The 23,859-nt window shown below is 39.0% G+C and overlaps 1 protein-coding gene across 2 annotated transcripts in view; it reads left to right on the forward strand.

Annotated features, from left to right (window-relative positions):
* The first annotated feature begins 5,136 nt into the window (after positions 1-5,136).
* st18 (ST18 C2H2C-type zinc finger transcription factor) overlaps positions 5,137-23,859 on the forward strand; it is a 40,678-nt gene continuing 21,955 nt past the window's right edge. The window contains exons 1-2 of one of the 2 annotated variants that reach the window (XM_026149466.1): positions 5,137-5,249; positions 6,268-6,442. In XM_026149466.1, the coding sequence (XP_026005251.1) occupies positions 5,196-5,249; positions 6,268-6,442 (229 nt within the window). In that variant the 5' untranslated portion in view covers positions 5,137-5,195. The remainder of the gene's footprint in view (positions 5,250-6,267; positions 6,443-23,859) is intronic. The other variant, XM_026149465.1, reaches the window with a different exon arrangement.

Consider the following 23,859-nt stretch of genomic DNA (forward strand, 5'->3'; position numbering starts at 1 on the left):
ATAATCTCATCCGTTATTGTCCTCTCTCTGCCTTGACTACAGGTTCAGTAGAAAATCTTAGACAGGGGCAGATTAAATGTGTGATGAAATGTCTGAGAAATATGTGAGTATGTGAGAATATAAGGATGGTTGATTTTCTACCCACATGACGAACATAATCACTATTAGTAACACATATCTACATAAATATGATAATTCAAAATTTAAACACATTTATTGGGTTCATATTGGAAATCATAACCATCTGATGGCATAGTTTTATGGATAATTACCGTTATAGAGATAATGCAGCATGTGAAAGAAAAGCTTTGAGGCTTCTCCACTCACTGGGAGGAGAGTGCGTAGGTTTAGTTGTGCATCGGAGCTGTACCCAAAAGGCAAATATGTGGAAAGTTTGGTGACAAGCATCCAGGCGTGTGGTTAACAAGATTGCATCTGGTGAGCAGAAAGTGTAGGATATAGCTTAACTATGTATTTAAAAGGCAAATTATTTTCACATTAAGTTCAATGCCATCAGTAATCCTTCCAAATATAGATAGAACTATTTCATTTTCAGTAGAAAATAATTATTCAAATACCCTATAGTGCAAATCCCTTTAATTTAGTGCATGACACAGTTTTTGATTTCCTACCACAGAACAAAAACGGAGAAGAATCCAGTAAACATTAAAATCTGTTGTCTTATTTTGGTAATCTGGCTGCTTACTGACAAGTAAATAATCAATACAAATAGTTCCGAAGTGTCTGAAAATAGACAGGCGATTTAAACTGTAACTAACAGCCATGCATTTTCCAGCTGCAGTGCAGTGTTGAGGAAATGACACCAGCTTTGATGGGCTGTATAGCTTTTGAGATGAGCCTCTTTATGCCGCTTGCAGTTCCATTATGGCTTTGTTCGAAAGCTTGTTTACCTGCTGATAACATACACTGGTGGATTCAGGAGCACCGATCCAAAATCTGCTGCCAAAGTCACTCAAGTCTCATTGTACTGCAGGAGGGGAAGAATGAAATGTTTATGCGGAGGGGAATGCAAATGCTAAATGTGAAATCAAACTATGGGACCAATAAGGGATCAGAATAACTTTGCCAGGTTTTATTTTTAGCCCAGTTGCAATGCTAGCTTTGTGGAACACTCTTCACTTTAGCCTCTGTGCATCTGTGTGCTTAGGTTTTGCTCAGTGCAAAACTGCTGCTCTAATTTTACAAATAAATTAACTGTAAGTTGTTGTTGTTGTTTTTTTTTAAAAAGGGGAGGTTAATCTGCTTCCATCACACGACACATGACTCTGATTTAACTGAAATATCCTACCTGACTAAAGACAGCCTGAATATGTTGTTGTTTGTCTGTGATAAGGCTTAATATCAAACAGCCAGCAGATCAAAAACGGTTCATCGAATCTCATCGTTGTACATCACTTGAATATTTTTGGATTTCACTGTTAGAAAAGCTACGGTCTTGGGTCAAAGGAATAGCCCCTTGGTTTGCATATTAAAGAGGATTTACTAGACCTCTGTTAGCCATGCATCCCCATGCAGGCCAGTCTCCAGGGGGCCAGCAGGGCCCCACAGACGGGCAACTAGGGGGCCAGGTGACCCTGTCTCTGAGGTTAGCAGGAAACACTAAAGAGGGATGGGCAGGGAGCTGAGGAGCCACTGAGTGCGAGTGTGCAAGGCTGGTGATGGCAGCTGTCAATGGTTTGGAAGGAGAAGCAGACAGATTGTGCGTTCTGTTGGTGCAGCCAGTTCGCCACCTGGCAGGCTTTTCCTTGTTAGAACTTCTTGCTGTTTCTGTTCTCATCAGAGAAATGTTTTTCCTCTTATCCTCTGTGTTCATGGGAAGTTAAATTTGTCAGAATGTTTAAAGATGTTTAATGAAAAGCAATTGTTTAAAGTATGCTCTGTGCATTGTACAGAATGGCTGCCGCTCATGTTTGCGATGAAATGCAGTCAGGAAGCCCGATTTATTAATGTAAACCTTCCATTTTTGTGATAAACTGTATTTTTTTAAAGAAATTAAATTACGGATGAAGAGAATGTATGTATGAACGCAGTATGCCTTCTCGGGGTTGACCTTAGCTGTATTATTTGAGTGTTCTTTAAGAAAAGAAGGTGTAGGATTTGCTTAGAAAAAAATAATCTGTAACTTTCAAATCCCATCATAGCCATAAATACTGCACCATGATGCTCAGTTGTTATGAAAAAATGCAAGCAGAAACCATGAAAAGCTTAAAAGTACATTTAAAAATCAAATTTGGCAGTGAGTCCTTGTTCCAACAGGATTAAAAAAAAAGTCTTTCATTTGATATAAATATATGCAAAGAGAGTGGTGTGGTGATCTGGGTGCCAGAGGTGGCGCTTTACTCTGGATATTCTGGCTTGGGCCGGTAAGGGACATAAATTAACATGAATTAACACATGCATGCAATAAGAAAATAATTAATTCAAGTTATCAGTCACCTCTTCCATTCCAGGAATCTGATTGACAAGATAAAGTAATGTGCAAACTGCTTTTCAAAGCTAACAGCCTGGAGCACCCCTCCTATTAGTTAGTCATTCCCTCAGTATCACACCCGGAATCTGTCATTTCACAATTTTCTCCTATAATGCATATGTGCCGCTCTCACCACTCCACTACAGCAACTGCCATCTAACAAGTTGACACAGAGAATGATACAATTCACGTCCAGTATTCAGTTCCATATACAGCAAGCATCTGAGGCAGACGGGTCAAGAATATGGTACATTCTGTTCTCTCTCAAAATTGCTTTTCCAGGACTCTAGAGAAGGTAGATAAAGCTCCCGTGATATCCTCCAGACACCTAAGGGAAGTTTTTAGGGTTAAAAAGTCTCGTCAGGTGTAAAAATAGGTTGTAGCGATGAAATTATGGGATATTTCCTCTTAAAAGACTCGTGCCTGCATAATTTTCATAGAACGTGATTCTTGGTAGGCATTTAAGTGTCTATATACACTCTATAAAAACAGCAATCCTCCTAAGAATTGTTAACTCAAACTCACAAAGCACATAAAACAATCACACAACAAATCTAAAATGCATACATCCTTTATATATAATTCACAGTAATAGCTTTATTTTTAAAATTATTCAAGAAACATGTTTAAAATGTGGCATTTTAGTGTTTTCAAATACCAGATTATTGCAAACACATTTTGCACAGCAAAAAAAAATAGTTTTGTACCAGGGGTCCCGGTGCTACAGCAAGTATAATACCATTTCCAAGAAGTTGAAATTCTGTTTAAAATGTGGATAAAAATACCAAGTCCGATGTTTATCAAATCATTTAAACCTTTTATTTTATTAATAATTGTACAAAGACAGCAGAAAGTACACCATAAGAGTACTAAGACAAACCCTTAAAAAAGAGAGCATGAACAGGGGCATGTTTACTGCTGGGTTGCATCATCTCTCCTTTTAACAACACTGTGTTTGGCAAATGAGGAGACCAACTGCTGTAGTCTTTAAAGCAAATGTTTTCCTGTACTTGCAGTATTTCAGCAGCTCAACAGTTCAGGACTTTCAGTGTTATATTTTTCATTTTATAATGTTTCTTTCAGTGAGGGACAGATCTTGAGTGCAGGTGAGCTAGCCTGAATAAATTACCACAGCGTCATGTTTTGTACAGGGTTAGATGGACATTGTTTTGCTGATATTAGCAAGGCCTTCCCTGAAAAAGACGTACGGCATTAATGGTGCCTTCACATGTGCGAGTTAACCCACGTACATGTTGTTTATATGTTTGTTTGTTTTTTTGTAGATGTTGGACTTTCTGACTAACTTGTATTTGTGGATGCGGGGACTAAGTGTGCTTTCTGTTTTCAGTGTTTTTGAGCTCTTGACTGATCTCTACTACAGAATAATGTCCATTTTTAAAGCAGCTATCTCAGGGCTCAAAGATCAGTGACCCTCAAAAATTATTTTTAAATTGAACTATCTGCTGAAATAGCTATAGCTCACCATGTGAAGTACAGAAAAACCCATGCTCTCTAGAATGTGTTTTTTAATACTCCGACATGTTTGTTAATTAACCTAATTAACCCGGGTGCTTTTTGTTTAACTTTTCCAGCGTTGTCCTTATGCCTGCCAGCTTCTAACTTCACTAAAATTGCTGTCTTTGCACTATTTCTAATATTAATAATAATAATACAGGGTGTCAGTGATATGCATACAATTATATTCTACTTTTATTTATAGTTTATACAGCATTCCACAGAACATGTAGGCTACATGTTACAGACACGTTACAGTAGGTTACATGATACAGAAAAGTCCAGGGTTGTTCATCTTTGTGTAGATATAATGCTTTTCTCAGCCCCTCGTCAGAAAAAGCGTATCAGTTTCAGCACAGGCCATTTAAAACATCCTTATCCCTTAACTTGTTGTCTGTTACCTTCCAAACATACTTTTGATAGTACATCAGTTACCCAAGCATCTCAGTCTGTGAACGTTGCCTGCTGTGCTGGCTAGTTTAACTTGGTGTTTAAGTGCCCCCTACCTAGTTGCTTTATTCATGCTACCAGCAATTAAAAATGTTTTAAGCCTTGCTTCATTTTTCTCAATTTTTATTCAACCAGTCTAGTTACCCTGGTAAGAGCGCTGCTTAAAAGAGCTCTGGTGAAATTTGTCTGCTCACAAATAGTAAGTCTGAATAAGTCGAATAGCATCAGAATTTCTGTTCACCCACAATTTGCGAGTTTTTAGCTTTGCAACATGTTTTATTTTTTAATGTCAATCATATTATATTCTTTAAAGAATATAATCTTAAAATCAAATTTTTTACCAGACAGTTTTTTGCTTTTTAAATTTGTCAGCAGTCTGAGGGCAATGAGGTAGAGCAAGCTATAAACCAAAAAGCCTGGTTGTCCAATTTTGGGTGACAGAAAAAAAAAGTCTCCAAAGGACGATAGTGCGCACAAAAGTTGTTCTGTTGGCTGTGAGTGTGGTGTCAGCCGGTCCCAGTCCCTGTGGCCCTCACCGTGCACTGTGCAGGCCTGATGGGAAACTGACTGCAGCACAGGACATGGCCTCGTTTGTTCACGGTCCCCCCTCTCTGAAAAGAGTTATGCTGTCTGTTTTGAATGGACAGCGTTTTTCTTTGTGTGCTCGATCAAAACACAGGGCAAAGTTAGTCAGCAAGTTGCATAGCTTCTGCATTCTGATTCTTCAAGCCTCTTTTGTATGAAGTTTAGCACAATGTTTTACACTGTGTTTGACCTGAATGGCATGCTGAAGGTAGGAACATTTTTTAAAAACTATCAAATAGAAAGGAGTAGAAAGTCATTTTCGTATGCAGTTTATTTTCTCACTCATTTCTCTGTGATAGAACAAAGTAAGTAACACGATCATATGGGGTTAAAAAAGCTCTGCTGTAATACAGGAAATGACAGAGTGCAGTGTTGCTGAAATATTTATATGCTTTTATCTGATCTATTTCCTAACCACAAGGTATTTGCCTGTGAATCCCTGGCACTTTTGATATTACCTGAAGGCAAATGGTATATAGATTTATACAAGTTATTTACAACAACAGCCAAGCCATTCCTCTGGAAACTAGGCTGCAGATCAAAGGATTGTTTTGATCTCTACTTAGCATATTTGTTTAACCTAGCCAGTGATTCTGAAAAGTGCACAAGCTTTTCGGTGATATGCAGAGCACCCTTTATCCGTCTTTTTCTTCTGTTAGCTCTGGATTTAAGTACTTTCTGTATTTAGGAGACAACTGGATTTGCCAGCTTTTGAAATTTAGTTGCCCACTGCTAGCAGTCTTGGCACTCAGAAATAGATAACTAGGTATGTTCCACTGCTAATCCTGATCGGCCTTGTAATAGTATTTGTGGACTGTACAGCACTCAATTAGGGCATAATGTGCTATTTTTATTTCCTTTAAGTTGGATTAAATATGAAAACATGTTTGTTTGGTTTTTTTTTTCAGCTTCCATCTACTGTTTACTGTGTGGGTACTTTGCAAAGTATTGTTTTATACTGTTTCAATCAGTACGACTCTCTCCACACAGGATTGCAAAATGTCAGGAGAAAAACAATGTCCAAGCGCTCTCTCTACAAAAGATGCCAGGGCAATCAGGAAATTTTCTGGAATGCTTAAGAGAATGCATATGCACACAATGCCCTAATTCTCTCTTACTTTGGGTTTGGAAAAGATGAGCCCAGGTTTATTGAGAGCCAAAAAAGGGGGCAGATGGCTCACAAGAGGGATAAACCTGGGAAGTCATGCTGTAAATGTGTTTTACAGAAAACAATGAAAGGAGCGGACAAAGCGATTGTGGCAAAGTCCTTTGGAAAATGGAAAAGCAGCTCTCTAAGGTCCAGGACCATGGAGAAGCCGGATGAGCCGTCCGAGGAGAGTAAGGAGAAGAGCCTTTCCAACTGCACCTGTGAAGCCCCCCAACTCGGCAAGAAACCAGTTGGTAAAAGTACACTATTTTCTTATTTCTAGTCTATTCATACTAATGTGTCTATCCACTTGTTTTTCTTGTGGCAATTTTAATTATTACTGCAGTGACTTGGGTTTTTTTGTGTGTGTTTTTTTTTTTCATTTGACTCTCTGGCCTGCCATATCCGGTGAACAAACAAACCACATTGTTGGGCAAGAGAATTCCTTTTGAGGGAAAGTGTGTCTCCGATGATACAGTGTTGCCAGAAAAAGACAAAGCAAAAAATAGCAAACACAAAAACAGTCACAGGTGCATGGGAAAAAGAGAGAACCGAGTGAATGGTCACTGCGGTCCCCAGGAGGTCTTTCAGTGTTAGCCAGTGCGGTGGGTGGACTTCTGACAAGGACGCTGGTTAGCAGCCAGGTGGAGTGTGTAACTGAGAATGCTCCTGTTTATTCTTTTCACATGCTAATGCGGCTCCTGTGTGACTTTAATGCGGCAAAACTTTTTCTTGGAGTTAACATTTTTGTTGTTTCAATACCTGCTCTTGTATCACAGCAGTGGACTGATTCAAAAGCTCCACACTCTTTTATAAAGGATTGGGACTGTGCCAGGGAGAGAGATACATTAAGTATGGGCTACATGGGGGGGGGAAAATACACTGGTTGAATATTTTCAATGCAAACAGGTACCGACATTTTACTTTAAAATAGGCAGTCATTATTTGTGTTAAAATTATAAACGTGGACAATATTTTCAAGTTAAAGTGTCTAAATGGACAGCAGAAAGTGTCCATATGGGCTCTTTTGGTTTCGCTTATCTTGATTGCAGCATATTATCTCCCATACACTGAGTGTTTACATGCAGTATTATGGAGTTTCATCTACCCAAAAAATAAAAAATAGATACCAGCTTTCCAAAACTCTGTAATGAAGGACTGCATGAGGACCCACGTTTTGAGCAAATGCACCCCTATGTGGTCAAACTAAGAATTTGAAAGAAACACACAGGCCGTGCAGGCATTACCAAGCTTTTGTAGCCATGATATCTAACGTGCTCTATCAGTATTGCTCTAAATATTCAAAATCACATCTTAAGCTTTTATTAGTGCTTTATTAGTATACAGCCAACACAATATCTAATTGAGGAGCACAAAAAAGCAATATGGCTTCACACTATGGGTCTTTCCATACCTTGTAGTGTACAATCTGTAAATAGCTTCAAAGGCACTGCATCTGCCATCTGCACTTCTAGGAACTCTTCTGCATAACCATTAAAACAAGCTGTCTCAGAGGACATCATTCGTATTTCAGCCTCAACCCTGAATTACAGTGTGTTCATTATAATTATAAGGGAGGAGTGTTGCCAGGCTAGCCTGCAGAATGCCAGGTGCACACTTCCATAATCTACCATTTTAAACAACTCGGAGCATTAACAACAGTATCTACATGCTATTCAGCCATTAGTTCTCTTTGGCTTTCATGCTCAAACTCACATCATGCATCTGAGCATTTTGTATTCTGCAACAGACATACGAGCAGAAGAAAGTGCAATACTTTGTAGTGTTCCATTTTTCCTAAGCCTGCTTAGGTTATGTGACTGAGCCATGCCGCTGTGTGAAATTTTATCCCGATACTGGCACTGTATCCTTGTGAGGGAGTCTTGTAAAATAGGTTTACTTAGCGCCTTTGCTGGCATTTTCCGAAGATAGCAAATGCACACACACTGTCCGTGATCGGATTAACTCTTCAACAAAATGATGTAACTCTTTGTCTTTCTTGTGTGGCATAGGTTTCTGTGCTTAAGTTTAGTGGTCATCCGGTAGAGAATAGAAACACTTGAAATCCAGTCACAGCATTATAATCCATATATTATATATATAATAGATGACAGCCTTGGTTAATCATTCTTTGTCAGCCAAATGTGATATGTCACTGCCCAGAGTGAGTCATTCACCAAAAAAAGAAGAAGAAAAAAAATATCCCTAGATTTTTTTCAGATACTGCCTCAAACCGCACAGCCACAATCCTTAATTAAAAGCAAATTCTAATTTGTAAAGCATTTATATTTGAACTTTGCCTGGTGTTCCTCTGTCATGTTGAGGCACAGGATTTAAATTTCATGTGATAAGTGTGAACGATTTTTTAAGCATCCAATACAGTAAAAAGTATGCGATGCCAAGTACACGGAGAACATGAATTTGCACCTGAGGACATATAGCTTTACATCCGGAGTCGCAAGGTGTGTCAAGACAAAATGTTAATTGCACAATTTATGAGAGAAATCAGTTGAAATATCTCCACGGATCCCATTTATTTACATTTTAATTACTACTATTACTTATTCTTATTTTTTGGATGTGACCATAGCAAGCCCAATTCCTCCCCTACACTAGAAAGAAGCAGAATGACTGTTTTCCACTGGAGGTTTAGATGCTTGTTTATCACTTTTAAATACCATCATCTTTGCTGAAATCCCCTCTCAAAAGAACCTTTCACTTGCTGGAATAAATTCAAATTAAAATTTAAATCCCTCTTTGCATTTCTTCAGCCTTTTTTAAAATAGCTGCCTCCTTTTAGAAAGCTGTTTATGTAGTGATCTGTTCATAATCCAGTTTGTTTCTCAACAGCGAAAAACACAGAAATCGTATTATCACTATCTTGGAGAGATGATGCGAGAAATCAGGAAGTATAAATGTCTGGATCTGTGGAAGTTTTCAAAGTTGTAAAGCTGAAGAATATGGCAAAAGCCTTTAAATAAAGTAGTCAGTAACACTCCAATTTGACTTGTAAATATGCTGCAAGTAAATTGTGCCGCAATATCTCAAACATATTTCCCCAACCTTTAGCAAAGCTAATATAAGTGTGCTCATTCAGTGAATACAAAACGTTTTAGCATGTTTCAGACAACAGATGAACAACATTTCTCTTACAACTTAGATAGATTTGATATCAGAAATCTTGATATGTGTTACAAACAGCTACTGAAGAGAGAACTGGGGGATTAACCCCTGGCACTGTAGCTGACAAGTCATGCAGATCTCTGTAAACAGCTCTTTCTAATCTTAGGAAGTGCTCACCTTCCAGTATACCGAGAAAAACAATATCTAATCAAAAATGTAACAAATATAAACAGAAACAGCAGACATTTACATGCAATGCCTTTTGATAACAATCCATTTCAGATGTAAAATGACGCAGAAGAGGCCATAGGGAAATTTAATTTGCTCAAGCTAGATTGGATTTATTGTTTGGAAACAAATTATAATTGTGTCTCCAGAAAGTTAACCAAGATCTAAACAAAAGGAAATCAATGACCCACCCCCATTAATCACTCAAAGCCAGCTACTTGTGCTGTAGAAACTTACTTCATAATCAATTTCTTTGTTTTGCTCAAAGGGCATTTGCATTTTCGTTCATGTCAGCAAGCTTCCTGTATCTGGCGCAATCAAAAATTGCAAGCCATCCACATTAATGGAGTTTTTTTTTCTATTTATTCAAGTGCATATCTCTGAATACTCAAGATGATTTTAGCTTATTATGCAAACAGCCCTGCAAATATTTTGTTGAGTGATAAAGTAAACTTTTCTGATACCTAATTTTTCCAGTGTCATGGAAAAAAATCTTTTATTTTAGTAGCCTACATACATCTGACACATTTTTCCTTTAGTTTTAATGACCAACAATCTCTAATGAATATCTTATCCTTAGGATCTTGCTACGGAGCACCTCTAGGACTTCTGAGACCAGACACAAATGCCTCTTGTTAGTTGTGTCTAGACATACTATTACAGCCACCAAGGTCATTATCAAAGCATGCATTATACACACCTGTTACCATTGTGTAGATGCTCGTTTTTGGCTGAACATCCAAGCTCCTATCTCGCCATTTATAGGCGTGTCTGCTTCATTGTCTGCCTGCCTGAGTGAAAAAGATGGGCACTCATATCTGGACCTAACCTCTCAATGACACAACAAAGTGAGTCTACAGGCCTTTGAAAAAGAAGACATCGACTGACCAATCAAGTGCTGATTTATTAAATGTAACCAATCAGACACTCTCAGTTTAGGCTGGTAAATGTAAGAACCAGTTGTGATTGTTGCCACTGATACTTATAGATGTAAATATATTTAAACCAAACTCTTATTTTGTTATTATTTTGTTTCTATGACTGCACTTTATAGATGTGAAAATAATGTTTGCTTGATTACCTGCCCCGTTTTGTAAAATCTGATCAACATGGGAAAAAGAGAAAGAGGACAAACAATCGCTGACTAATGAGGCTTTTCACTGAAATTGCTAAATACATTATATAGATAATTGTGGACTCTTTGTGTTCTCACTTTTACATTGTTTGGGCTTAAGCTTACAATGGTAAAACGTCTTGGTAAATAGCAAATTGTGAGCTATGCCATATAAAACATAAAATAAAATGGAATCAATTAGAATTGTGATGCAGTCTTAATAATCACCGTGGTTTCTGGATTTTATGATCCCGTGTGCAGCTTTTCTGCCATACAAACCTTAAAGTTTGGCTCTTTGGTTAATTCATCAGTCAGATAAATGCAAAGCTAATAATAAAAGCTCCTTTTCATTTTGAATGTACTGGATGTATGGATGCTAATGCCACTGTAATTATGTTAAACAACATTTCTTCCTATGTAGTTTCAGTAAACATTTGCAAGTGACATACAAGCTCACCTATAACCCTTTTCACCTCAAAAGTTTGGTCACCTGTTTCTTTTTTAAAAAACAGAAATTTGGCTACAGAGTAATTTGTATTAGTTCATTAAAAAGAGTATTTCACACCCTACTAGAGGAGGATTTATCAAGTTTGGAGAAACTTTTTCAAACTCAAATATAACCGTGGCCCTACAGTAGCTCCAAAGGCATTGGTTCAATGAAGAGATAAATAAAACCAACCTACATTTGTTCACAAAACATTCCAAATGTTATTGAAGTCTCTTCAAAGGACACTGAATAAACATATTGTAAGGTTGCCCACGGTCACACATAAATCGCCCAAAAGGGGATTGCTGGGAAGTAATCTAATCATTTCCTTTAACTGAGACACACTGACATGCAGTGTAGATAATGATCCCCATGAAAAATGCACTGTATTTTCAAAAGAATATTCCCTGTCTGTTGACATTAACATAAAGATAGTTCTACATCCTGGAGCCATATCAACAACATGTACTTATGTTTGGTTACCCATATTTGCATATGCAAATAATTTATTTAAAATTTAATTCAGTCCTTTTATGTGACTTTGTGGCGATGAACAAGCGGCATCAAGTGGTTGCACAATGAGGGTTCAGTACCACCAAGAAATACCATTTGTGTCATTTTAGACCGAGCTTGAAGCATTACAGCCGAAATTAACCACAGTTCAATATAGATTTCTACGTGTCTATCACATTCAATGGGACAGTGAATATGCATTGTTGTTTGGCTGTACGGGCTGCCATGCAAAATTAGTCGTGTTGCTTTGTTGAAATTACAGGGCGGGGTGTTGAGTGAGGGGGTTTGTTGAAGTTATACCGCTGACATTTTGATCCTGCAGTACATTAGAAGAATTCAGTTAAACATATTTGTGTAGGTTTCACAGGAGGAAGGTATAGTGCTCAAAACAACAGGGTGCTGTGACACTTCACTTTGCTTACATAATTTGCAGCAGAATGCAAAAAGCTTTTAGACACAGATGTGACCCATTGTAATACCTTTCTAAATGCAATCAAACACTTTCTACAAATATGAGCAGGACTTTTTAAATGTGAACCCTTGTTTGACATGTAATTTTGTCCAACCCACTCCTCTTTCATTTCTCCATCAGCTCTCTCCAGTTATGCCCACATTTTCAGTTGATGAAATAGCTTGACAAAACACTAGTTTATGTTGCATGTTGCCTCTGAATGAGTTCTCTCTTTTTCGAGATCCGAACAGATGTTATGGGCAAAAGAAAATGTTACATTTTCGTAAATGGTGTTGTTGCGCGGTCTTCAATATGCTCTCACAATTTGCCGGGACTGCTTAACACGAGTTGATTGTTTTTGTGTTTTCTTCAAACAAAGCTGATGTCTGGTCGTGGACATGAAATAATCATCCCTTAGAACAAGCTTGCCATGGCCTCACAGTGAGATTGTCTACATCAGGAATGAGAGAACATGCCATGTGATGAGATGCTTACATAGATGATCATTTACTTTCATATATTTGTACGATTATCAGGTACAAATTGTGGAAAAAAGAGGGTAAAACAGAGCATGTCTGCTCTCTTTGTATGTCTCTTTCACAGTGTACCATGAATTGGCTCTTGAAGACAGTTAGAAATTAGACTTTCAAATGAGGCATTAAACAAGGTGATGATCAACTGCCAAACCTTAAGTAATGATATTCTCCATCCTCAAGTCCCCAGCCTTGCATAACCAAATGCACAAATCACAGGAAAAAGAACTGAAAATTCATTATTATTACATATTGTGTTCACACGTCAGTCCCCGGGGACTGGGGGGACATCACCATCAGATAAGCGTGTTTGGGTGGCCTCTACCATCAGCTGGGGAAGGGCTAGGCTTGGATCTTGAGGGGGGGCCCCCTCATGGGTATCACTTATTTTAAATCCTGAGCCTCACCAACCCACCCCCCTCTTTTGCCCCCCTCGCCCCAGGCTCCACCCAGAAGTGTGGTTGCCTTTGTCATTGTAATCTGGCCCTGTTTGCTAAATGCTTCCACTGTTTACTCTCTGCTATGGGGGCTTGTATGAACAGGAGTCAGCAGGATGCAGGGTGACATCACTTTGGCTGGGGGGTGGTGGTGGTGGTTTGAAAAGCTGCATTTGTGATTTCTCGGGGCCCCTTTCTTCTTTTATTCTTCCCTGTCTCTATCCAGGCCTGTCGAACGCATGAGCTAACTCAGGAGGCTAACATGGACTACAGGGAGGAATTACACCTAATTACTTGAATAACTGCTAGGCAGCAGCTTTCCGTAGTCACCAAAAATCATTTCCAGGTCTGTGCCTTTTAGTGATAGGCAGACTTCTGATGACAGAAAAACCTCAGACAAAGCTTTTACATTGAAATGGTCCAAGAGAAACAAAACAGGCTGACAGGTACAAACACTAAAAAGGAGGAGAATCAAATTAACAGACAAGGATTTCATATCATCTATTTTTGTTGTTGCCGTAGCGATAAAGTCGCAGACATTGAAACTGGTCTGTTCAGCCATTGTTATCATCCCTGGCCATCTGCTGCTGAGGAGTGACATTCCCTCTCATTTGCATGATGAGTGATGTATGAGGAGCTTGGGAGGGCATATGCCCTGGTCTTATGACAAACCAAGGGAAAGTTTTTTGTTTTTTTAAACACATAAAACGAGGATCAATATATGAATAAGTCTGGATGAAGGAGTTAAAAAAAGAAAAAGGAATAAATCATCTGTGAGTGCACCGTGAGTGTATATGTGTCCACATGTGTGTTTGCCTGCATGTAGGCTGCATCCTCAGTAAGCGCACACAAATCTGTGGTGCCTGCGTGTGTGTCTGTGTGAGAGTACGCGCGCATGAGTAGAGCCCAGTGCGCGCATCTGCCTTCTTGTGTGCCTGTTTGTGTGTTTTGCGGATGTGGGAGTAGAGCGAGGAGGGGGGTTGGTGGCTGTTGATGTGCAAATGTGCATCATGTTGAAGGGCTGTGAATGGGGAGGTGTGACGTAAAAAGGGACCCGAACGCAGGTGCTTATCTCGAGGCTGTCAAAGGCACAGTATGTCATATTCCTGGGGACTACCTTTCAAAGCCACAGCACCAGCTAAGCTATCAAGAGACTGGGAGAAAATCAAACTTTTTGGATCACAGCACTAGGTTGGTGTCAAAGTTCTTTTTATTTAATATACTGTCAGTTTGGTCAGCATTTGTCATCAGTGATATGCTGTATCGCAAATGTGAACGACAAGGCTTTTAGCTCACGCTGTTAGATGCTGTCCTGTGCGATCCAAAGCAGCAGCTGAAACGCACAAGTGTTAGAAACTTATTTAGATTTACACTTAGATTTTTGAATTTTGATTTTTTTTACTCGGCTGCGGAACTCGCCTCGTCCAGAATTTGCATGACTATGTGAAAAAGAATTGTGCTGGCAGTTGTTTTTAACTGTGTCAGGGAGTGTTTGTTGTAGAAAATGTTGCACAGATGAACATGAACACTGCTTTCCTGATACAAATCAGTGTTCTTAAAATCTTTGCTGGAAAGCGAGCGCAGCTTCTGTCCAGGTTTCAGACAGTTTGAGAGGAGATTAAATGGCTCAAACTGCTTTTTGAGAGGCATGACCTATTTTTGATCATCCAGATAGCATGAGATACTGTCTACCTAGATTAAGTTCACAGCATTTGTGTAGAGTATAAGCTTGTCTTAGGAATAACACATGTTCGTATTGTGTGTAGAGACAAAGCATTGTCAGGTTGCCTGTGGCTTTGACAGTGACAGCTGTACATACAAGACCACTGAGCCTAATGCACTTAAACATTGACTCTGTGTTCCAATAACGTGTTTGAGCAGTCAGTCAAGTATTTTATTGCATCCTGTCCTGGCTTTCTGTAATTTGTATTACAAGTCTGAAAAAGATATGTTAATAGTGATCATAGTTTGACAAAAAAAAAATATCCACAAATCAGCTTTTGTGTTATTGTCTGAGGACAAATCTCAGATTTAGACAAATTCACAGGGCCGAAGCACTACAGTCTGTTTTGAATTTATGTTATCATTTGCATCATAACTGTGGCAAAGTTACAAAACTATATGCTAATGCCAAATGTAGTGAGACAGTAACACAGTCCACTAGCGAACTTTTGTGGTAGACGTGGGCAAGACTTAGCTTTGACCAAATTGTAAGGGGTCAAAGCACTCAACAGTCTCCAGAGCAACTATTGATTTAAGAGGATGAATGCTGGTTGGAAAAGTTCATCATTTACTAGTAAGTTGGAGCACACTAATGCCTCAGAATCTGCTTGTATGACCCATCTTCAAGCTGATCCCTGTTTTTTTATTTTTTTTTTATTTTTTTTAATTTAAGGAGCATTTTCTTTTAAATGAGAGTCAAGAGTAGATTAGTGTATGAATTATTAAAACGTGAATATTATTTCTCTTTTTTTCAGCAAAAAAAAATCTAAATGATATAAGCTAAATACTTCAGTATTTCTATACAACTTATATAAATGTAAACTAAATCTCTTATATTTGCCAGTGATTTTTATTTTTGTGAGGGAAATGATTCTTTCTGTCATTGTTACATTAGAAGAATTCCCACTGATATGACTCAGTGGTAAAATATATTAAATGCCACTTGTCATTGTGCCTGTTTGTCTCCATTTGATCATAAGTTTTGTCATCATCTCATGACAGGCAGCACTCATCTCTTAATAAACATGAAAAAGACATCAGATGATACAGTATTGTGTAACACATCTGAGTAATCCTTTGAAAAGTTTGCCCCGTTATACAGAGATTAAAACATATGAGGAGAGCGAAGTTACAAAGTTGCACCTCCACACTTTGTTTTAATTATAAAAGCAGCAGAGTCTGTGGTAGGGCTGTGTGCTAAAGCAGTGATAAGTAAGAGGCATTATTCCTCTCTGCTCCACACCCTCCTCTTCAAAGCACAGGGAAGTTAGTTGCTACACAACACATTAACGTAACCTCTGTTTGCCTCCAGGAACTGTCCATGGTACCTGCTGCTCAACAAAACTGGATTCACAAACCCATTCACATAGCTGAAATACACTTTAAATGACCGTGATGGCAAATTTGTTTTGTACCTATTTTCATGTATTTAGCACACAACTAAATGAATGTTATTTAACTTCTGGCCTCCTTTAAAAAAAACACGAAGAGCTTGTCTTAATTATAAACAAATTGCCGTCGGGTCTTCACATTGTCAAGTATAAAATACATTTCAGACGAATACACAATGTGTTACCTGTTTTTCCACTGCTCAAACTTTCAGTTAGTTAATCCAGGAAAATGAATTATGTGGATTTAATTCAACAAGGTCTCAGAAATGATCCATCTGCTGTTGAGCAGCTGGTGAAAGGATAAATGTAATTAATTACTTAACTTTTGAAGAGTATTCCAGAAAAAAACAGTGATGTTTGTTTGTCCTGCTGGAGAAAAATGTAAAGCAACAGTGTTAACAGTACCTTTCAATATTATTATTTATTTCTCTGAACATTTGAATATAATTTGCCTGCAGTCTGAAAGTATTGTTTAAATATGCTCTTTTATAAATGTAAAAAGCCACAGTTTGTCACAGTGGAAATATGTCCCTTAAATTAAAAGAGGTGATATTGCATTGATTCAAATTGAGCCAGTAATAAAGTCAATATTATAATATTTAATGAGTTGTGCATAATTACTGATAAAGGCAATTTATGTTATATAAATTAAAACAGGTTTGAGCTGTATTTTTACTGATTGGTGCTTTAAAAGTGGAATGATTCTAACCAAAGCACTGTAACTGGGCATTTATTCCAAATCTTAATAAAATATTTGGAGCTGCTTATAATGTCACACATGTTTTTAAGCTTGTTGGTAGCATACAATAAAATGATCTAAAAACGTTAATGTTGAATCAGGTGGGATTTTCCTGAAAAGACAATAAAAGACAAGAGAAAAAAAGGAGGTTTAAGTGAATACATATATTTGCCTGACAGGGGCAAGACTATGAAATGTTCCCAATTATTACTACATGGGATTTTTTTTAAATGCCTTTCTTTCCTTCTTTTTTTTTTCCCTTCTAAATATATTTCAGAATTTACCTTGATTGTAATGTACCTCATTGGCTGTGGTTTTGTTTGTTGGCCTAACTATAAAGGATCTGCTTATACCCTTGTGGGTTGGGAAGAATTAGGATTTATGAATTTATTTCCTCTGTTGTATTGTTTAAACAGCTTTGGTTTAGTTTTGATCCCTTCCTCTTGCCTTTGAGGCTGTTCCACGGTGTCAGCTGTTGACTGATAGTAAGAGAACTGCCTCACAGTGTGAATGAAAGAAAACTAGCGGTTGGTAAACACTGATAAGGGATAAATAGAAAGCGGTCAGGCAGAGATAGTTCTGTGGGAGCCCAGATTGTGTGCGGTCTGTTAAAATGAGATTCTGAGCCTGTCCTTTTTATTCTTCCTCCCCTCCCCTCCCCTCCCCTGTGCGGCGTTTGTCTGGAAAATCTCCAGTGACCCGGCTCGGCAGTCCCAGGCTGCAGTATTCTCTTTTTTGTATTTGTTTTGTTTTCTAACAAGGGTCAAGTTGGCCAATAGACATGTCCCTGATGCTTATAGACAGCTGTCATGACTTCAAGTACTTACAATAGTTACATTTTACATGCATTCAGGGTTCGGCAACAACACACCAGCAAGCGAAGTGTTAAATAACTAAAGCTGTACCCAGTTTTAAGACATCTATTTCTTTTTTATTCAACTATGGTCATATAATTAATCTCGACAGTCCTCTTAAGTTTTTTTCCCCCCTTTAAGTTGGAGCACAAATTCTAATGCATACTGTATGTATACCGTCAAGTATCATCATTCACTTTTGTTACAGTAAAACCACTCTAAATGACTCTTGCGTTTAATTATTTCAGTTTATTTTTATTATCCATTTTTTCCCCATTTTATTAATTATTTTATATATTTTTGTATTTATTTATTTATTTATGGGCTATCTACCTTTCTTTGGTTTAGAAAAAGACCTTCAGAGGTCTTACCTTGAAGATCACCATGTGGTGTATTTATACAGAAAATAATTCAGACCATTGTAGCCCAGCAGCTAATGAGATTGGTTGTTAAGTGAATGACACAAAGGCTACAAAAAAAGAGGGGGGAAAAAAGCTTAGCGTTTCGGGTGAATATAACAGTGTCCCTGCACACACGCACGCACACACAACACACACACATACACACACACACAAACCCCAACCAAACACACTCTCCTCAGCAGCGAGACTCTGGACTACCCTGTACCCCACCTCGGTATCCTTCTGCTCCGTCTACCTCCCCGATGTCCCCGAGAGATGCAAAACAAAGGCTAAAGGGGGCATGGTAAGTCGAGCTCGCGATTCTGCCCTGTCGGACATGTTAACACGAGTGCATTTAGATGCAGAAGACAAGTGATTGTGGCTGTGTGAGGATGCGATGTGCTGTGTAAGCCTCGGGCTCAGATAAGTAGATTCATGGCCGGGTCAATAACAGTGATGCTGTTTTATGTGGCTCAGAGTAAGATCACCACATTTCACTTCACCATTCTTAACTTCTCAATTCCTGCTCAAACTTTTTTTTCGTCTCTTTCCATTCGCCACAAGGCTGCTTGAACTTTATGTTAGTTTACATCGGAGCTATGACTTGGTTGTTATTCACGAAAAAATAGAGATGTTTATATCTGTGAAGGTTCTCAGTCATCAGAGATGTTTATACATATAATGGTTCATTTATTTTTGCGATGGTCAGATATCTTAATGTTGTTGTTTTGCTCGGTTTTGCCTAAAATGCATTGAGTGTTTAACGTAAAAAAGAGGCAGGACAGCACGAGAGAGGCTCGGTTGGTATCGACTGCTTTACTGCTTAGCTCGTTCAAAGTGAACGGACGTTTCAGTGCAAACACGCACATCTGAGCGCCGTGCAGATATCGTTTACCTTTCCTCCGACTCCTTATTTTGATCTTCACAATAGTAGCAGGCAGCGTCAGTAGTGGCTGCTGTAATACGAAATTTGAAGTGCATTAGCTTATCGTGCTCTTCTGTCAGGCTGGGAAGTGGGTGAAAGTCCATCTTGTATATTAAACCCTGGACTTAAGTCAAATTTACATTTTGTTAAAGATTACTCCTTTTATTGATGCATATAATCATATTCATGGACCATCTGCTGATTTGGCAAGCGTGGATCAAACTCACAAAACAGCCCTGCTAACCTTTTAAGTACAAAATAGTCTGGCTTAACTCTGCTATCCCAGAAGTCTGTGTGTGTGTGTGAGTGCGAGAGATTGTATGGATATTGGATAATACTTAATTTAGATCCTCCAGGCTGCTCATGCCATATTTTATTTTATCATGATCGCTTTGGTAGCAGACCAGGACTTGTGTTTGAACAACTGAGCAAATAATGTTTGCCTGACAATAAGCAAAGCAAAAGCTTGGAGTGAGGAATCTGATTAAACTCTTGACCACAGTGTACAGCTCTGAGTTTATATCTCTCACCATGGTTATGTGGATTTCACAGTGCAGCACTGCACACTTCCACCTGGATGCGAGCGGCCATACGGGTCTCACCTTTTGACCGTACTAAAGCACAGCTTCAGGCTTTTCTAGTTGTTCTGATGACTGATTTAGTCCTGAACTGTGTCCCAGTGTGTGTTTCACAGAAATAGGAATTCACCACTGGGCATCCTTACTGCATGAAATACTTATGTTCGACTCATTCCAAACAAAGCTTACGCAGATTGAGAATTCATATGCCAGAGGTAAATCCGAGTTAACACGGATTTATACTGGCATGAGTTAAAGGACTAGAGTTTGTAATCCAGGTGGCCGAGGGATTTTACCATACAGTGGCAAAAATCACTTAAAACTCCCCCAACATCCTGAGCCACTGAGCCCAGTGAGTAGACAGATTGTTCAGAATTGATGACAGCACAACTATTACAGAGCTGGACTCTGTCTCTGTGTGTGCATGTATGTGTATCCGCATGTTTCTGTGTATGTACGTATGCTCGTGTTTGTGTGTGCGCATATGTGACCATGTTTGCTTCCTATATGTGCTCAATTAATACTAAAGGGTCTGTTTAGAATAAGACCTTGACAGATTGGTCTTATTTTTCCTCAGCAGGGTAGGGGAGGTGTGTTGGGACTACTGCCTTCTATCTGCATAAACATCCATAGCATAAATAAAAATACAGCAACCTCCATTTCTGTGGCCACGACTGACTTGCAGTTAGACCAAAGTCACTTTAATATCTAAATAATGTTTTAACACTCTTTGATCACCGTACACAATGCACTAAATATAATGGGTAAGAAAAACAAAGGGGCATGTCCGTGTGCGTGTGGCGCAGTGTCAGTGTGTGCGTGACCGTGCACACCCGTGTGCACTTGTGCACATGTGTGAGGAGGACAGAGGAGCAGAGATAGAGTGGAGTTGTTTAATGACAGGAACAGCTGACTCATTTAGAGAGAGCAGTGAAAGGTAATTAACCCTGGGAAAACTACAGCTGCCATGCGAGCTGTTCACTTGAGCGCAATCTGATTAGGAATCACTGCTCGAGTCCTGACTCCTTTCAGACACTATGTGTTCAAGGTAAACTTTTCCCTCTGCCCCAGAGAGGCCCAGAGCGCCGGAGACCTGCCTTTTGTGACGGGGGATTAGCTGGAACGGTTACTACGTTTCTCCAAATTGCAGACCACCTGGTAGCATTCATGCAACCTCCTTCATGAAAGGGGCTCCTTGGGCAGGAACAATGAGCAGGATTACTCTGCTCATTGTTACACCGGGGCTGGAACTTCTCTCTCCCCAAACACCTGTCCCCAAATTAGACAGGTTTGAAAAACCATGTACATGACAGAATTCAAAGATTCAAACTAACATGAGAGCGGTTTGGCAGGCTGGAGACTTGCCAATGGATGAATTGTTTGCCGCTCCATTTATTATCCTATTGATGGATAGTGCAGTGAAAGGAGATACTAATTTTATTTGTCTCAATATTTTGGTGTCCGTAATTGGATTGAAATTCACAAATAAAATAGCATATCATCTAGCCTTTCATACGATGAGGGAACTAAAAGCAGCAGAAATTTGGTCAAAAACAAAAATTGGCTCTTTGATGTCAGAAGAAACAATCTGGACTTGGTGCCTCTGTGTGGTCCGGCTCCAGATGAACTCAATTTAGAGGGAAGGCTTTGGGATGACTTTGGAAAGCGATTACAAGATTCATAAATCACCTCGGCAAAGGTGTCACCATCTGACTCTTTTATGGGACTCTTGCTAACTCTGTCCAATAACAAGTTTCCCCTGTAGTTATGCCATCATAACAAATCATTGAAGCGTTAGTGGCTAGCCAGGCTCCTAATTGTCTGTTAAGAATTCTGTGAGCTGTGTTCTTTTATTGAAGCATCTCTGTCTTGGAGAAGTGATAAGATGCCAATACGCTTCTCTATAAAAGTACTCTTTGGCAAAAGGCACAAACACTTTGCTTGGCCGTCAGGGTAGCTGTGAGGCTGTTATATCTGAAATCGCAGTTGACTTCAAGATTTTGACTGTGTCTGCATGAATCCAGAAACCTCCATTACACAGAGGAATGCTCATAAATTGCTGGCAGATTCTTTCTTTTTTAAGATACAGTATTTTTTTGCACATACATACTGCACATGTAAAAAAGCCTAATACTTTTCTTTTTCTGAGCTCTTAAAGTAGAGTTGTGCAAAATATTTTTTTTGTTAATATAAGGGGAAATGCAAGACTGTTCATCCTCTTTTGTCCCTAGATTCAGGTGAAAATATGTAATAATATTATGAACAAAGCAAATCTGCCAGCGCCGTGAAGTGTTGATAAACTGTCAATTTTACCATGAAGGTAACTGACAATTACACATTGTGAAATGTTAAAAAAAAACAAACCTATAAATTGCACTTCTAAAAATTATGATCACTTCACCTTCTAAATTACATATTTTTTCTTGTGTTCATGGAAATCTCTCAAAAAGACATAAAAAGTCGCTTTGAACAGAAGTTTATCCATTTTCCATCTGACATAATTAAAAAACAACAACAACAAAATCTGTCATTTTAGCTGTGCATACAGTTTTACCTGCTTCTACAGAGATGATGGGATCACTTTCCAAGCAGGTAGCTCACCCTTTAGCTTCAGCTAGGCAGGCTGTATGTCTGGCTGGTTCTCAAACCTCCTATAGGGTCAGTATGAACTGAGATCAGTTCACAATTTCCTCGCAGAAATTCATTACAAGAAAATATGAAAGTAAAAGGTGCTATCGCCTGCCGTTCACTCTTTATTATACACAAACAGAAAACACTTAGCATGTAAAATTAATGTGAAAATTATTCCCGGGGTAAACTATAAACACAGAAGTTACCCCGCACATTTACCCTTTTTTTCTCCTTCCCCTAGATCAGAGTGTAATTGCCAGTAATCAGGTCTGTTTGCTGCTGATAAAACCACTCTGAATGCGAGGAACCCTCTTTGTGTGATGACTCAATTATGCCAGAAGTGGCTCATCAAACCTGGCCCATCAGCTGCTTTAATAAATAAGGAGGAAAACTTGCTGCAGGCGCATTATAATTCCATTCATTCCATAATTAAATCCATTCCAGTTTTAACCCTTCACTCAGTGTGCTTCTGGAAGAGGAAACAAAAACAGGGAGCGATGGGAGGAGGGGGGGGGGGAGTACACACCAGACAGTGACCTTGCACAGAGCACCCATCCGTTCCCTATAATTCAAAATGATACTGTTGAAGAAAGGTTAAGAGAAAAAGACTCGCGGAGAAAAGGATGGGAATCAGTTAAGACGCTGCTCCTGTGTTTTATGTATACATTGTTTCCACACACGCACAGCCTTAGACAGTAATTATATTAAAAGAGTAATCTAATCATAACAGTTGGTTGGTTGAGTGTGCAGCACTGACATTTTGAAATCTTATTTTGTGTAATCTCATTTGCCTCTATCATCTCGCCTGTACCCCCCTATCTAAAGGAAATGTAAATAATGTAATTAATTTTATGGTCTCCAGAATCTTACTTTGCTACTCTGGCCCGCTTTATTGGTTTCAAGATGAGGTATCTGCTCAGAGTTTTTTTTTTTTTTTTTTTACTCCATCACAATAATGTCTGCGTTAATTACACGAGAGCGTCCCAAGTGCACGGATAAGCTGGGAACAAGGGGACACAAAGACTCAAGGTCAGTGATGAATATCCACAGCAGCTGCACAGTATTAATAAGGCATTATTTGAAAATAATAATAATAGCATCACTTACAACAAAATGCGAGAGTGCGGTTTGAGTAACGTCAGGAGCGTTGGGGTGTTTTACAGACATTTGCTCTCCACCATCTCAGCTTGGATCCAGCCTCTCTGATAATGGTGCGAGGCAATGGTTATTCATGATTGCTGGACTGGGAAGGTCTCTCTCTTTTTCTATCCCCAGTCGCAGCCCATTCTCTCCTCTGTGGTGGGAATGCTAGCAGATGGGGTTAGGGGGGAATGGGCTGGGCTCAAGGACAGCTAGCAGCCAGATTAACACATAGAAAATCTCATGGACCCTCAGCATCAGGCTGCCTCCTTTCCCCCTGAGAAATCTGCCCTAGACGCAGGGAAACCATCCTCTGAGAAGCATTATTTATGTTGGACTTGGGGTGTGTGTGTGTGTGTGTGTGTGTGTGTGTGTGTGTGTGTGTGTGTGTGTGTGTGTGTGTG

The sequence above is a fragment of the Astatotilapia calliptera genome, chromosome 18 (assembly GCF_900246225.1).
Source record: "Astatotilapia calliptera chromosome 18, fAstCal1.2, whole genome shotgun sequence".
Classification (NCBI taxonomy): Eukaryota; Metazoa; Chordata; class Actinopteri; order Cichliformes; family Cichlidae; genus Astatotilapia; species Astatotilapia calliptera.